At 39.6% G+C, this 16046-nt stretch overlaps 1 protein-coding gene across 22 annotated transcripts in view; it reads left to right on the forward strand.

The window, feature by feature from the left end:
• Window positions 1-89: 89 nt before the first annotated feature.
• Window positions 90-16046, forward strand: part of LOC101090105 (adenylate cyclase type 10-like) — a 51227-nt gene continuing 35270 nt past the window's right edge. For 18 of the 22 annotated variants that reach the window (XM_045057500.1, XM_045057508.1, XM_045057504.1 and 15 more), the window contains exons 1-4: window positions 585-764; window positions 1555-1659; window positions 4940-4978; window positions 5750-5893. In XM_045057500.1, coding sequence (XP_044913435.1) covers window positions 608-764; window positions 1555-1659; window positions 4940-4978; window positions 5750-5893 — 445 coding nt within the window. In that variant the 5' untranslated portion in view covers window positions 585-607. The other 4 variants (XM_045057507.1, XM_045057505.1, XM_045057506.1 and 1 more) reach the window with 4 other exon arrangements.

Below are 16046 nucleotides of genomic sequence, written 5' to 3' on the forward strand. Positions count from 1 at the left end.
AACACACACACACACACACACACACACACACACACACACACACACACACACACACACACAGTTTGCGTTAGTTAGATGCCAATCGAACATTGTCCTTACGTACTCATAGATGATAGGAAAAGACCCCCCCCGCCCATTGACACTATCTGCGATGATGTTTTATTGTAGAAGCATCTTCGCGTTTCAAGATTTTGTTTGCTTGCTTTTTATTTTTGAGAGAGCGTGTGAGTGGGGCTGAGGGACAGAGCGGGAGGCACAGAATCTGTAGACAGGCTCCAGGCTCTGAGCTAGCTGTCCACATAGAGCCCAACGCGGGGCTCAGGCCCACGAACCGGGAGATCATGCCCTGGGCCAAAGTCAGAGGCTCCATATTTCGAGACTTGTGTCACCCCGACTCCTTTTAAAGCGCTTACTCGCCTCAGGCCTGTTGCCTGAGAGGCAGGAGCTAGAGCGCAGGCGCGAGAAGCAGGTGGGGCGGGGCCCCGAGGAAGCCTGCACTTATTGGTTGGTGGGAGGAACTCGCCAGGGCTGTCGTTGCGGATTGGCTGCTACGTGGAGGCCCCCCTCTCCCGGTTCCGGTAAGTTGGCGGGCAACCGCGCCGCCGCCATGGCGACTGGCGGGCGGGCGGCGGTTCCCTCTCTGTGGCCCGTAGAGGCCCGGTTGGCGGCGCTGCTTCCCGACCTGCTGGTGTTCAGGAAGCCCCGCGGACCGGAACCCGAGCTCGCCACGGCCCAGGGCGTCCTCCTTGGCGTCCACGTGACGGGTGAGGGGTGGAGCGTCGCTCTCCCGCCCTGCCAGAGGGGCGGTTACAGGCTTGGCCTCTGGAGAGCAAAGGCGCGCCCTGACGGCTGTCGCTGCCGCTTCCTCGGGAAACCTGGACGGTCTTTTTAAGAGCGGGGAGACGTCTTTCGGGATGGTCTGGTGGAACCCTTAAGTTAATGAAAGACCCAGAAAAGGGAAAGGACTTTTACAGGGCAATATGGGAGGCTTTGAATCCACGACTTCTCCCAGTACGCATAATGCTTCAGCCAGTTCTTTTATTCGCTCAGTAAATTCCTCCTTTGAGTCCGTCCTTAAGTGTGTGCCCGCCACAGCTCTAGGAATTAGAGATCCAGCAGCTACTTTGAGAGTTGCTCATTTAAATATTTATGGAGTTTGTGTCTTGGATCTGAAGATGAGTGATTAAGGTGCCTGACCTCAAGGAGCTCAGCATCTGCGCTCTCCATAAAGCTTTTAGCCATCCCCCCATGTCATTCCCATTTTTCCCTTGGCCAGGGAGCGTAAGAGGGTATGGCAGAAGTGGTAGCTGGCTAGAGATGAAAGGGGTGCTTGTGGGCGAATCTTCATCTGCATCTCCTGGAAACGCAGAGGGGGTGGCTCTCCAGATTCTCAGAGGCAATAGCAGCCAGCGTGGCCCTGACTGCGTTGAGTAACACTTGTTCCAAGGATAATGAAATTACTCACCTGCAGGAGATCTGCTCCCTTTGGGCCTGCGGCGTAGAGGGAATAGAGCCCAAAAGTTCAGCTAACGTAATTTTTGTTTTGTCGGCTAGGGTTTACAGCATTAATGGACAGGTTCAGCCTGACCTGCAAGTCGGAACATGACATGGACAAACTGGCCCACATCTTCAGTTATTACATTAGTGACATCGTGGAGCGTGAGTGACTATTGGAGGGAAGCGAGGAGTTGTGGTCCTGGGCTCCTGAGGGTTTGTAACAAAAGGGGGGCTGGGCTACTTTAAAAAATACTACAGGGTCATTCCTTCAGTGTTAACCATCTTTTTAATTTCTTCTTCTTGCCACTAACAAGCTAGATTTTTGCCTGTATCTGCCATTCTACCTAGTCTCACATCCTGTTGACTTGATGTTCAGAAAGGGGGGGAAATACTAATTTGAGTTTTTACTTTGCTGCTTATATTTTGTTTCTAAATAAAGTATTCCTTTGGTTGTCTCTTCTAACAATAATGCAATGTGCCCCATATGTTTATATCAGATGTAATTTACAAAACACCTTCCCATTCTATTGCATTCTGATCCTGTGAAGTAGGAATCAGTGTCTTCTTCATTTTCTGCCATTTAGTTTGTGGAAAATTGCCTAATCTGGGAGGAAAAAAAAAAAACAGCTCCTTACGTGTGCAGTAAACATTGAGTACATATTCTGTAATATGCACTGTGAAACGTGCAGGGTTTGCAAAAACCTGCCCTTGAGGAGATTTCAGTCTTAATCTGAAATCTGCCCAACAGATCATGCCCTGGGCCAAAGATCTTGGCCAAACTTCTGCCCAACAGAAATTACTCTAGTCCTTTAGTACTTACATAACGTTCCCTTCCTTTACTGTCAGTACCAATACAGTCATGTCCATAATTCTGAGATGCACCAGAATACTTACTTTGTAGCATCTTCTTTAGGAACTTGTCAATTTCACTCACCCCTTACCCCTGAGGAACCTTTATGAAAGATCTTTAAATTTTTCTCATCAAGTTTAGATGAAAGAGAGAGATAGAAATTATATATTATGTATGTATTATAACACCAGGAATTGCTGGGTACTAGAAATACAGGGGAAAATAAGATATGGTACCTGCCCTTTTGGATTGTCCATGTCAGCGGGAGAGACAAATAATAAGTAAACAAGATAGTTATAGGTTATGTATTTTGCAAAGGAAATAAGGGTGTAATGGTAAAAACAATTGTACAGTGAGAGATTTTCTGTTAGGTAGGGTGGCTCCTCTGAGAAGGTGTTTAAGCTGAGACCTAAAGGATGAGAGGAACACCTTGTGAAGAACAAGGGGTAAACCACTTCAGGCAGAAGAAGGCCAAGTGCAAAGCTTCTGAGATGGGAGGAAGCTTGGCGTGTTCTAGGAACGGAAGGCCAGTGTGGCTAGAGCATGGCTCACAGGGAGGAGAGTGATTTGAGGTAAGATTGGAGATCATTGAGCTCCGTAGGCTACAAGGAGTTTGGATTATATTATTTTTGTACAAAGGGAAACTGCTGGTTCTGGCAGGGTTGTGTTGTGATCCGATATACGTTTTTTTAAAGCTTATTTTAACTACCTCATGGAGACTGGATTATAGGGAGCTGATGGGGGGTAGGTGGTAAGAACAGAAGCAGGAAGAGGCAGTTGTAGCAGCTGTGGAGAGATGATGGCAATTTGGTCTAGGATGGTGGTTCTCAACCTTGGCAGCATATTAGATAACCACTTGGGGAGCTTTTAAAAGTCCTGATGTCTAGGCTTCACCCCAGTCCAATTAAATCAGAATACCTGGGGGGTAGGTAGGCCCAGGAATAAGGATTTTTTTTTTTCAGTTTTACAGGCTATTCCAGTGTTGAAGCCAAGGTTGAAACCATCGGTCTAGAGATAAGTCAGCAGAGCTGTAAAGAGATGAATTGATTTGAAATGTGTTTTGCAGGTTCTACAGACAGGATTTGCTGATATATTGATATCAGCAGGAAGTAGAGAGGAAAATGACTACAGTTTTTGGCTTTCATAATGAATTGATGGTGGTGTCACTTAACCAAGATGGGCAAGACTGGGTTTTGAGAAAGAAAATCAAGGGTTATGTTTTGAATATATTGAATCTGAGATGTCAATAAGTCATTCAAATGGAAAAATGAAGTCGGTAGCTATGATTGAGACTGGAGCTCATAGAATAGATCTCTGTTAGAGACAAAAAGTGAGTCGAGGGCATAAAGATGTCACTTAAGAACTGTTTGAGTCCACATGAGGAGAGTGTAAGTAAAGAGAAAGAGCCTAAGACTGAGGCTTGAGGGACTTGACCAGGATAGATTATGATTGGAGAGAAAGAACCTACCAAAGAAACTGTAAAGCACCCAGTTAGGATACTGTGGTGTCCCTGAAGCCAAAGAAGTAGTGTCTCTAGGAGAAGAGGGCTATGGCTGGCTGGGCTGGAAATGAAAGGTATAAAGTACAGTGTGATGTGAGAAGAATATTGAATTTTGCAAGATGAATGCTGTTGATGATCTTGAGAATTTTAGTGATGTGATGGAGTTGGAAGTCAGATTAGAGAATGCTGAGAATGGTAGAGAAAACATTTCAGAGTGAAAGGATGTGACGAACAAATTGTATATGGCCAACTCTGAGAATTTTTGTTGGGAGTATAGCAGGAAAATGGAGCTAATAAGAAAGTAAAGTCAAGGATAGGTGGGTTAATTTTATTGTTTTTTGGTTTTGTTTTTTAAGATACTAATGGGAATGATCCAGTAGAGGAGATAAGGAGTGAAGTTCTTGAAAGGATGGGAGGGGCTAGGATCCAGAACACAAACTGGGGGGGGGGGGGGAGCTTTAAAGAGAACAGTAGTAGTTCTTTCATTTTCAAGAAGATGGATATAGAGGGGCTACTGGGTGGCTCAGTTGGTTGGGCGTCCGACTTCGGCTCAGGTCATGATCTCATGGTTTGTGAGTTGGAGCCTCGTGTCGGGTTCTATGCTGACAGCTCAGAGCCTGGAGCCTGCTTCGGATTCTGTGTCTCCCCCTCTCTCTGCCCCTCCCCTGCTCACACTCTGTGTCTCTCAATAATAAAAAAAATGTTAAAAAAAAAATATGGAGATAGAAACAGATTTGGGGAGAAACGAAGGGAAAGAGTCTGAACCTTGGAGTGAATAAATAGACCAGAGAAGATACGAGGAAAAACTCAGAATAGGTCAATTTTTCGATCATGTATGATTCTGCCATGCTCTAGTATACCTGATTTTTTTTAAGTTTATTTATTTATTTTTACTGAGACAGAGACAGTGTGAGTGGGGGAGGAACATAGGGAGAGAGAGAATCCCAAACAGGCTCTGCACTGCCAGCTGTGGAGCCTGACTTGGGCCTCAAACTCACAAACCAGGAGATCATGACCTGAGCCAAAACCAAGACTAGGTGCCCCTAGTATATCTGATTTTGATGCATTTCCCTCTCTCTCCTTGATTTCAGATGTGCTGTGTTTTGGAGGAGATATCCTAAATATCACAGGTATTTTTCAGTTTTTCTGAATAGTTAAAGGACTGTAAGTGAGGAAGACTGCATTTAGGTGGAATTTGGCATATTTGTTTATTAATCAGCATTGTTTGATTATTTAATATGTACTAGGCCCTGGGGAAACAAAGATGAAAAAGACACACTCTGTACCTCAAAAGTTTTCTCAATCTAGTGGAAAAGCCTTGTCTGAATTAAGTTCATATGTGCCTAACAATTTGCTTAGATTGAGCGACAGAAAAATAAGTGCCTATAAAGCATTCATGAGAAAATTAATGAGAAACTTTGTCTTCAAGAGCAGAGGCTATATGTAAGATAGGGAGGAGTCAAAATCTATCTGGAGAACTCTTAGGATCATTAACATTAACAGCTATATGCCAAAGAGTTGGCCTCTTTTTTTAAGCTAAACTTAATTAAACCACCCTTGAAATTAGATTTGAACATGAACCTATATTTTATGAACCTCTTAGCTGGTACCCTTCCCTTTCTATTAGTATACTGGTGGAGGGAAGATTCTTCCCTCTAATATTTCTAATATTTGAGAAAAGTATTCTTAAACATTAGGAACATTTCAGCTTCTGCCTTGTCATGGTTTTGTATGATGAGTCGTTTTGAGGTTCTAAGGCAGTATTTTAACCAAGCATAATGTACAGGTCCAGAAACCTCGCCTAACACCTTGTATGATACCTTCTGCATAACTGGGGGCTCTGCCCGGATCAGGTGAACCCAAACATTCAATCCCTGTTAGCCTGTCTTCTGTTTCTGTAGGGAATGTGCTCCTAGCACTCTGGACGGTGAAACAGAATCAACTGAGTGACATCATTACCCTGGTGGCAAAATGCAGTCTGGAGATACAGGAGAAATTTGGGATCTACCATACCAAAGAAGGCCAGGACCTGCAGCTAAAGATAGGTAGTAGCTACTAAAAGAGTGCTCATTAAAACAAACAAAAACTATAAAAAATTCTAATTATAAATGACAACCTGGCAAAAAAATATTTGCACCTTGTATCATGTACACAAAGGGTGAATATGAGAAATAGAATACCTCGAAATCAACAGAAGACTAACATTTTAAGGGGAAAATAGCAAAGGACATGAATTGATAGTACATAGACAAATACATTTTTTAAAATGTGAAAAGATGTTCAATTTTAATAAAAATGCCAATTGAAAGTACATTGAGACTATTTCTCACCTATAGATACACAAAAACTCAGATGCTGATCACAGTGTTGATAAGGCAATAAGAATAAACATTTCATACATTGCTGGTGAGAGTCAACAGCAGCACAACTTCTAAAGAATAATTCAGTAATCTCTGTCAAGATTACAAATGCATTATTCTTCAACCCAGCAGTCCCACTTCTGAATATTTATCCTATAGATATACCTGAGTATGTATGAAATGTTATATGTACGATATTATTCATTGCAATATGTTTTGTAAGAAAAGATTGAAAATGATCTGCAGGAGACTGGTTAAATAAACAACAATTTGTCTACTCAGCTTTTCTGAAACCTTAAAAAAAGATATTCTGATATAACAGTATCTTAAAAATATAGTTGAGAAAAAGCAAGATGCAAAGCATTGTGTTTGGTATGCTACCTTTTTTATAAAGGCGAAAAGTAGGAATTTTTCTTGTTTGTTCATATTTGTATAAGGAAACACTGGCAAGATATATAAGAAATGAATAAAAGTTAACTATTGGAGGAAAATAGTGTAGATAGGCACATAGATGAAATCAAGAATTTAATTTTAATTCCAGTATAATTAACATACAGTGTTATATTTGTTTCAGGTGTACAATATAGTGATTCAGTAATTCCATGCATCACCCAGTGCTCATCACAAGTGCACTCCTTAATCCTCATCACCTATTTAACCCATCCCCCTACCCCAACCTCCCTCTGATAACCATAAGATTGTTCTCTATAGTCTGTTCCTTGGTTTGTCTCTCTCTCTTTTTTCTTTTGCCTATTTGTTTTGTTTTAAATTCCACATAGGAGTGAAATTATATGATATTTGTCTTTCTCTGACTTACTTTGCTTAGCATTATACTCTTAGCTCTATCCATGTCATCGCAAATGGCAAGATTTCATTCTTTTAATGGCTGCATAATATTCCATTGTGTATATATACACCATATCTTCTTTATCCATTCATCTATTGATGGATACTTGGGCTGCTTCCATAATCTGGCTATTGTAGATAATGCTGCTATAAACGTAGGCATGCAAGTATCCCTTTGAATTAGTGTTTTTGTATTATTTGGATACATACCCAGTAGTGTGATTACTGGATAGTAGGGTAGTTTTATTTTTAACTTTTTGAGGAACCTCTGTACTGTTTTCCACAGTGGCTGCATCAGTTTGCATTCATTCCCACCAACAGTGCAAGAGAGTTGGTTCCTTTTTATCCCTGTCCTTTCCAACACTTGTTTCTTGTGTTTTTAATTTCAGCTGTTCTGACAGGGACGAAGTGATATCTTATTGTAATTTTGATTGGTATTTCCCTGATGGTGAGTGGTATTGAGCATCTTTTCATGTGTCTGTTGGCCATCTGTATATGTCCGCTTTGGAGAAATGTCTGTTCATGTCTTTTGCACATTTTTTAGTTGGATTATTTGGGTCTTTTTCTTGTTGAGTTGTGTAAGTTATTTATATATTTTAGGTACTAACCCTTTTAGCAAATATGTCATTTGCAAATATCTTCTTCCATTTAGTAGATTGCCTTTAGTTTTGTGGATTGTTTCCTTCACTGTGCAGATTTTTATTTTGATGTAGTCCCAATAGTTTATTTTTGCTTTTGTTTTCCTTGCCTCAAGAGAATATCTAGAAAAATGTTACTATGGCCAATGTCTGAGACATTACTGGCTGTGCTTTCTTCTAGGATTTTTATGGTTTCAGGTCTCACATTTAGGTCTTTAATCCATTTTTAGTTTATTTTTGTGTATGGTGTAAGAAAGTGGTCCAATTTCATTCTTTTATGTAACTGACCAGTTTTCCAGCACCATTGTTGAAGAGACTGTCTTTCCCACTGGATATTTTTCCATGCTTTGTCAGAGATTAATTGACTGTGTAAGTGTGGGTTTATTTCTGGGTTTTCTGTTCTATTCCATTGATCTGTCTGTTTGTGTGTCAGTACCGTACTGTTAATTACTACAGCTTTGTGATATAACTTGAAACCTGGAATCATGATACCTCTAGCTTTGCTTTGCTTTTTCAAAATTGCTTTGGTTATTTGGGGTCTTTTGTGGTTCTGTACAAATTTTAGAATTGTTTGTTCTAGCTCTGTGAAAAATGATGTTGGTATTTTGATAGGGATTGCATTAAATCTGTAGATTGCTTTGGGTAGTGTAAACATTTTAACAATGTTTGTTCTTCCATTCCATGAGCATGGAAGGTCTTTCCATTTCTTTGTGTAACCTTCAATTTCTTTCATCAGTGTTTTATAGTTTTCAGAGTATAGGTCTTTCACCTTTTTGGTTAGGTTTATTCCTAGGTATCTTACTACTTTTGGTACAGTTGTAAATGGGATTGTTTTCTTAATTTCTCCTTCAACTGCTTCATTATTAGTGTATAGAAATGCAACAGATTTCTGCACGTCGATTTTGTGTCCTGCAATTTTACTGAATTCATTTATCAGTTCTCATAGTTTTTTGGTGGAGTGTTTATAGTATTATGTCATTGCAAATAGTGAGAATTTTACTTCTTCCATACTAATTTGGATGCCTTTTATTCCTTTTGTTGTCTGATAGGACTTCCAGTCCTATGTTGAATAAAAGTGGTGAGAGTGGACATCTTTGACTTGTTCCTGACCTTAGGGGAAAAGCTCTCAGCTTTTCCCCATGAAGGATGGTGTTAGCTGTGAGGTTTTTTTATATGGCCTTTATTATGTTAAGGTATGTTCCCTTTAAACCTACATTGTTGAGGGCTTTTGTTATGAATGGATGTTGTACTTTGTCAAATGCTTTTTCTTCATCTGTTGAAATGATCATATGGCTTTTATCCTTTCTCTTACCAATGTAATGTATCACATTGATCGATTTTCAAATATTAAACCACACTTGCATCCTGAGAATAAATCCCACTTGATTGTGGTGAGTGATTTTTCAGATGTATTGTTGACTTTGGTTTGCCGGTACTGTATTTTGTTGAGGATTTTTGCATCTATGTTCATCAGAGACATTGGCCTGTAGTTCTCTTTTTTGTGTGCTGTCTTTATCTGGTTTTGGTATCACAGTGATACTGGCCTCATAGAATGAATTTGGAAGTTTTCCATGTCCTATTTTTTGGAATAGTTTAAGAAGAATAGGTATTAACTCTTCTTTAAATGTTTGGTAGAATTCCTCTGTGAAGACATCTGGCCCTGGACTTTTGTTTGTTGGGAGTTTTTTGCTTATTGATTCAATTTCTTTGCTGGTTATGGGTCTGTTCAAATTTTTTATTCCTTCCTGCTTCAATTTTGGTAGGTTATATATTTCTAGGAATTTATTCATTTCTTCTAGGTTTTCCAAATTTTTTGCATATAGTTTTCATAATGTTCTCTTATAATTGTAATTCTGTAGTGTTAGTTATTTTTCCTCTTTCATTTGTGAGTTTATTTGAGTGCTCTTTTTTTTATGAGTTTGGCTAGAGATTTATTAATTTTGTTGATCTTTTCAAAGAACCATCTAGTTTCGTTGATCTATTGTTTTTTAGTTTGTATATCATTTATTTCGTCTCTAATCTTCATTATTTCCTTCCTTCTGCTGGTTTTGGTTTTTGTTTGTTGTTCTAGCTCCTTAACATGTAAAGTTATGTTGTTTATTTGAGATTTTCCTTGCTTCTTGAGCCAGGCCTGTATTGCCATAAACTTTCCTCTTAGAACTGCTTTTACTGCATCCCAAAGGTTTGGGACTGTTGTGTTTTCATTTTCATTTGTTTCCATGTACTTTTTGATTTCTTCTTTGATTTTTTGGTTGACCCATTCAGTGCTCAGTAGCATGTGATTTAACCTACGTGTATTTGTGGTCTTTACAGATTTTTTTCTTGTGGTTGACTTGTAGTTTCACAGCATTGTGGTCAGAAAAGGTGCTTGGTATGACTTCAGTGTTCTTGAAGTTGTTGAGGCCTGTTTTGTGGCCTAATATGTGATCCATTCTGGAGAATGTTCATGTGCACTTGAAAAGAATGTGTATTTTGCTGTTTTAGGATGGAATGTTTTGAATATATCTGTTAAGTCTATTTAGTCTAGTGTGTCATTCAAAGCCATTGTTTCCTTGTTGATGATCTGTTTAAATGATCTGTCCATTGATATAAGTGCAGTGTTAAAGTCTCCTACTATTGTATTATTATTGATTAGTTCTTTTCTTTTTGTTACTAATTATTTTATGTATTTGGGTGCTTTCATGTTATGTGCATAAATATTTACAATTGTTGTATCTTCTGATTGGATTGTCCCTTTATTATTATATAGTGTCCTTCTTTGTCTCATGTTACAGTCTTTGTTTTATGTCTATTTTGTGTGATACAAGTATTGCTACTCCAGCTTTCTTTTGTCATGCATTTACATGATATATATTTCTCCATCCCCTCACTTTCAATCTGCAGGTATCTTTTGGTCTGAAATGAGTGTCTTGTTTTTTTATCCACTCTGTCATCCTATGTCTTCTGATTGTAAATGATTACATTTAAAGTAATTATTGTTAGATATGTAGTTATTGCCATTTTGTTACTTGTCATTTTTGTAGTTTTTCTCTGGTCCTTTCCTGTCTGTCTCTCTTTCATACTTTGCTGGTTTTCTTTAGTGATATACTTGGATTCTTGTCTCTTTATTCTTTGCATATCTACTTGTGGTTTTTGATTTATGGCTACCATCAGGTTTGTATATAACCTCTTCATACAGCAGTCTATATTAAGTTGATGGTCACTTAAGTTCGAACCTATTCTTTACTCCTCTCCCCTCCATGTTTTAGGTATATGGTATCATATTTTACATCCTTTTGTTTTGTGAATGTTTTGTTTTGTTTTTACAGAAATACTTATGTTTGGGGCGCCTGGGTGGCTCAGTCGGTTAAGCGGCCGACTTCGGCTCAGGTCATGATCTCGCGGTCCGTGAGTTCGAGCCCCACGTCAGGCTCTGTGCTGACAGCTCAGAGCCTGGAGCCTGTTTCAGATTCTGTGTCTCCCTCTCTCTCTGCCCCTCCCCTGTTCATGCTCTGTCTCTCTCTGTCTCAAAAATAAATAAACGTTAAAAAAAAAAGACTTATGTTTACCACTTTTATGTTTCCTCTTTTTCATACTCTCACTTACGGTCTTTCCACTCAAAGAGTCCCCTTTAATATTTCTTATAGGGCTGATTTAGTGGTCAGAACTCCTTTAGTTCTTGTTTGTCTGATAAACGGTTTATCTCTCCTATTCTCAATGCTACCCTTGCTGGATAGAGTATTCTTAGCTTTAGATTTTTCCCTTTCAGCACTTTGAATATATCATGCCATTCCCTTTTGACTTGCAAAGTTTCTGCTGAAAAAAACCACTGATAGTCTTATGGGGGAAATTTCCCTTGTATGTAAGTGTCTTCTTTCCTCTTGCTGCTTAATTTTTTTTCTTTATCATTACTTTTTGGCATTTTGATTACTGTCTAACTTTGGTTGATTTTGTTGGGGGATCTCTGTGCCTCCTGGCATTGTGATTCCTATCTAACTGTCTAAATAACTTTGGCTGATTTTGTTGGGGGATCTCTGTGCCTCCTGGCATTGTGATTCCTATCTAACTGTCTAAATAACTTTGGCTGATTTTGTTGGGGGTCTGTACCTCCTGGATCTAGGTATCTGTTTCCTTACCCAGATTAGGGAAGTTTTCAGCTACTGTTTCTTCAAATAAATTTTCTGCTCCTTTTTCTGTCTCTTTTCCTGGAATCCCTATTACACTTGATGTTATTACACCTGATGGCATCACTGAGTTCCCTTATGTCTATTCTCAGTTTGCATAATTCTTTTTTCTCTCATTTTTTCAGCTTGATTACTTTCTATTCCTCTGTCTTCTAGTTCTCTGATTTGCTCCCCTGCTTCTTCCAGCCTGCTATTCTATCAAGTTTATTTTTAATTTCATCTATTGTGTTTTTCATCTCTGATTGGTTCTTTTTTGTTTGTTACTTCTTCCTTAGGGTCTCACTGATGTTCTCCACTCTGTTCTTGAGTCCAGTGAGTATCTTTATGACCATTACTTTAAATTCTCTGTCAGCCATGTTACTTACATCCATTTCACATAGGTCTCTTGCTGTGATTTTGTCCTGTTCTTTCATTTGTGACATATTCCTCTGTCCCCTCATTTTGCCTATCTGTGTCTGTTTCTGTGTGTTAGGAAAGTCAGCTACATCTCTTGCTCTTGAAAGTAGCGGGCAGGATGTGCACTTTTAACTAGGTGGCACTGGTTCTCCTCTACAGGGCGCACACAGCTGCTGCGGAGGCCAGCTGGTCTGGGTACTCTGGACAGCACACAAAGGCAGGGTATGCAGTTTTAACAGGGTGTGTGCATCCTCCATGGGAGGTCAGGAGATGCATTGTTGGCGAGGATTGCCTGGGTTTTCTGGGCAAGGGGATCCACAGCACCAGGACTGAGGCAGGTCTGTCTGGCTAGAGGGGGTGGGGTGCAGTATAAGCATGTTAGGTAGTAAGTGCTGTCACTGCACTGGTTCTCACAGCTGGCTGTGTATTTATGATGAAGGGTTCAGAAGGGAAATGGCTCCTGCCAGCTCCTTTGTTTCTGGAGAAGTCCCTCAGCAAACTCTGAGATTAATAACTAACTCTCCCTCCCATAAGCCCCAGGTGCCTTTCAAACTGCTGCTTCCAAGCTGTATCTCCACATGTTATTTGCTGTGCTGTCTCTTTCAGGGCAGGGGCTCAGTTTCCTATCACTAGCTGAGCTCTCTCAGAGCCACGCCCACTTATTTTTAAAGTCCCACTGGTTACAAGCACTCATGAAATTCAGCCCCTCTGATTTTCAAAGCCGAATGCTATAGGGATTTTTCTTCCCCCTGTAGGCTCCTCCCCAGTGTGCTTCTTGCCCCTCTTCTTGCCCACAGCTCCCTCCCTCCAATGGTCACACCCATGGGTTTAGGTTCCCATCAGGTCTCCACCCTTACTACCCTTTTCAATGTGGCATCTTCTCTACATTTAGTTGTGGGGTTTGTTTTGGCTACTCTTTGGGTCCTTTCCTGGGTTGTTTGCCCTGATGCAAGTATTATCTAGTTGTATGTTTGGGATAAGTTGAGTTTAGGGTCCTCCTACTCCACCATCTTCCCCAGAAGTCAGAATCAAGAATTTTTAAGGTATATTGTTTCCATGGTCTGATTTTTGAACTATGTTATTGTATTACATAATCAAAAATATAATACGATAAAGATTAAAAAGTTGCACACAGAGACAAAAATTTCATCAATGACAGAGCCAGGACTGGAGGGGGAGCTCTATACACAATGCTCCTTCACAGAAGTCCAGAAACATTAAGGGGTTTCTGAATGAAGGGCAAAAGTTGCCTTGACCTATTCATTTACAATTTGAGGAGGAGTCTGAAGAATTCTATTCTGAATTATATGGCATCTTTCCTGTTGTAGCATTTTTTTGTTTTTTTGTTTTGTTGATGGATAACTCATAATTGAAACTGTACGTAAATAACATTTGTACACTTTTGAAGCCAGCACTGCAATCAAGATAATGTACGTATCCATCACTCACTAAAATTTCTTTGTGCCCCCTTTTTTTTTTAATATATGAAATTTATTGTCAAATTGGTTTCCATACAACACCCAGTGCTCATCCCAAAAGATGCCCTCTTCAATGCCCATCACCTACCCTTCCCTCCCTCCCACCCCCCCCCCCCCCCATCAACCCTCAGTTTGTTCTCAGTGTTTAAGAGTCTCTTATGCTTTGGCTCTCTCCCACTCTAACCTCACTTTTTTTTTTTCCTTCCCCTCCCTCATGGGTCTCTGTTAAGTTTCTCAGGATCCACATAAGAGTGAAAACATATGGTATCTGTCTTTGTCTGTATGGCTTATTTCACTTAGCATCACACTATCCAGTTCCATCCACGTTGCTACAAAGGGCCATATATCATTCTTTCTCATTGCCACATAGTACTCCATTGTGTATATAAACCATGATTTCTTTATCCATTCATCAGTTGATGGACTTTAAGAGAGAGAGTGAGTGCAAGTGGGGAAAAGGGACAGGGGGGAGAGAGAGAGAGAGAGAGAGAGAGAGAGAGAGAGAGAGAGAGAGAGAATCTTAAGCGGGCTCCATGCTCAGTACAGAGCCCAATGCGAGTCTGAATCCCACCACCCTGGGCTCATGACCTAAACCAAAATCAAGAGTTGGATGCTCAGCCGACTGAGCCACCAGATGCTTCTCCTCATGCCCTTTCATAACCCTTCCTCCTACACTCCCCTCCCTATCCGCAAGAAGTCTCTGATCTCCTTTTTTTGTCATTAGAGATTATTTTACATTTTTAAAGACTTGGAGAATGTATCAGTAGTCCATTCCTTTTTATTGCTGTGTAGTATTCTATTGAATTCTATTGTTTATCCATTCACTTTTTGATGGACAATTGGGTTGTCAGTTTTTGGCTATTAGAAATAAAGCTACTATGAACATTTGTGTACAAGTCTTTGAGTAGACATATGCATTTATTTCTCTTGGGTAAATATACTATGTAGAAGTGAAAGGGCTAGGTCATATGGTAGATATAGGTCTAACTTTTTAAGAAATTGCTAATCTTTTTTCCAAAGTGATTGCACCATTTTACTTTCTCACCAGGAATGCATGAGAGTCACAATTTGTCCATGTCTTTGTTAACACTTATTGTCTGTTTGAAGAACACTTTTAACATTTCTCATAGTATGGGTTTGCAAGAGATGGGTCAGCTCTTGTATGTCTAAAAAAAAAAAAAATCTTTATTTCACCTCAGTTTTTGAAAGTGGGTATGGAATTCTAGGTTGCTGGGTATTTTTTTCTATTATGTTAAAATTGCTGTTCTACTGTCTTCTAGCTTGCAGCATTTCCAATAAGAAATATGCTTTCATCTTTATCTTTGTTTCTTTGTACATAATGTCTTTTTCTCCCCTCTGGTTTCTCTTATGATTTTTTTTCTTTACAGTTGGTTTTTTTTTTTTTTTTTTAATTTTTTTCAACGTTTTTTTATTTATTTTTGGGACAGAGAGTGACAGAGCATGAACGGGGGAGGGGCAGAGAGAGAGGGAGACACAGAATCGGAAACAGGCTCCAGGCTCTGAGCCATCAGCCCAGAGCCTGACGCGGGGCTCGAACTCACGGACCGTGAGATCGTGACCTGGCTGAAGTCGGACGCTCAACCGACTGCGCCACCCAGGCGCCCCTACAGTTGGTTTTAAGTAATATGGTTATGATGTCCCTTGGTATAGTTTTCTTCCTTTTTCTTGTGCTTGTGGTTCATTGAGATTTTTGGATGTATACAGTTTTGGTTTTTATCAAATTTAGAAAATATTCTACAATTATTTCTCCAAATAATTTGTTCTCTCTTCTTCCTCCTCTGTCCAGTTACACACATATTAGATTGCTTGAAATTGTCCTACAACTCACTGATTTTGTATTCACTGTTTCTCTCGTTTTTCTCCCTGTGTTTCATTTTGGATAGTTTCTATTGCTGTATTTTCAAGTGTATAGACTTTTTTTTTTTTTTTTGCAGCGTCTCTAGTAGACTTGTTTAGTCTTTTTTCTAGATTCTTGAATATATGGAATATAGTTATAACTTTAGCTTTTCTTATTTACTAATTCTTTCATCTGTGTTATTCTGGGTTGGGCTTGATTGATTGATTTTTCTCATTGTGGATCATATTTTCCTTTTCTTTGTATGCCTGGTTATTTTGGGTGGGTGCCAGACATTGTGAATTTAACCTTGTTGGGTGCTGGGGTTTTTTTTTTTTATACTTCTATAAATATTCTTGAGCATTATTCTGGAATGTGGTTAGCTTGATTTTTTTTTTCTTTTGTTTTTAAACTTTGTTGAATGGGACCAGAGCAGTGTTTAGTCTAGGGCTGGTTTTGCCC

This window comes from Felis catus, chromosome B2 (assembly GCF_018350175.1).
Source record: "Felis catus isolate Fca126 chromosome B2, F.catus_Fca126_mat1.0, whole genome shotgun sequence".
NCBI lineage: Eukaryota > Metazoa > Chordata > Mammalia > Carnivora > Felidae > Felis > Felis catus.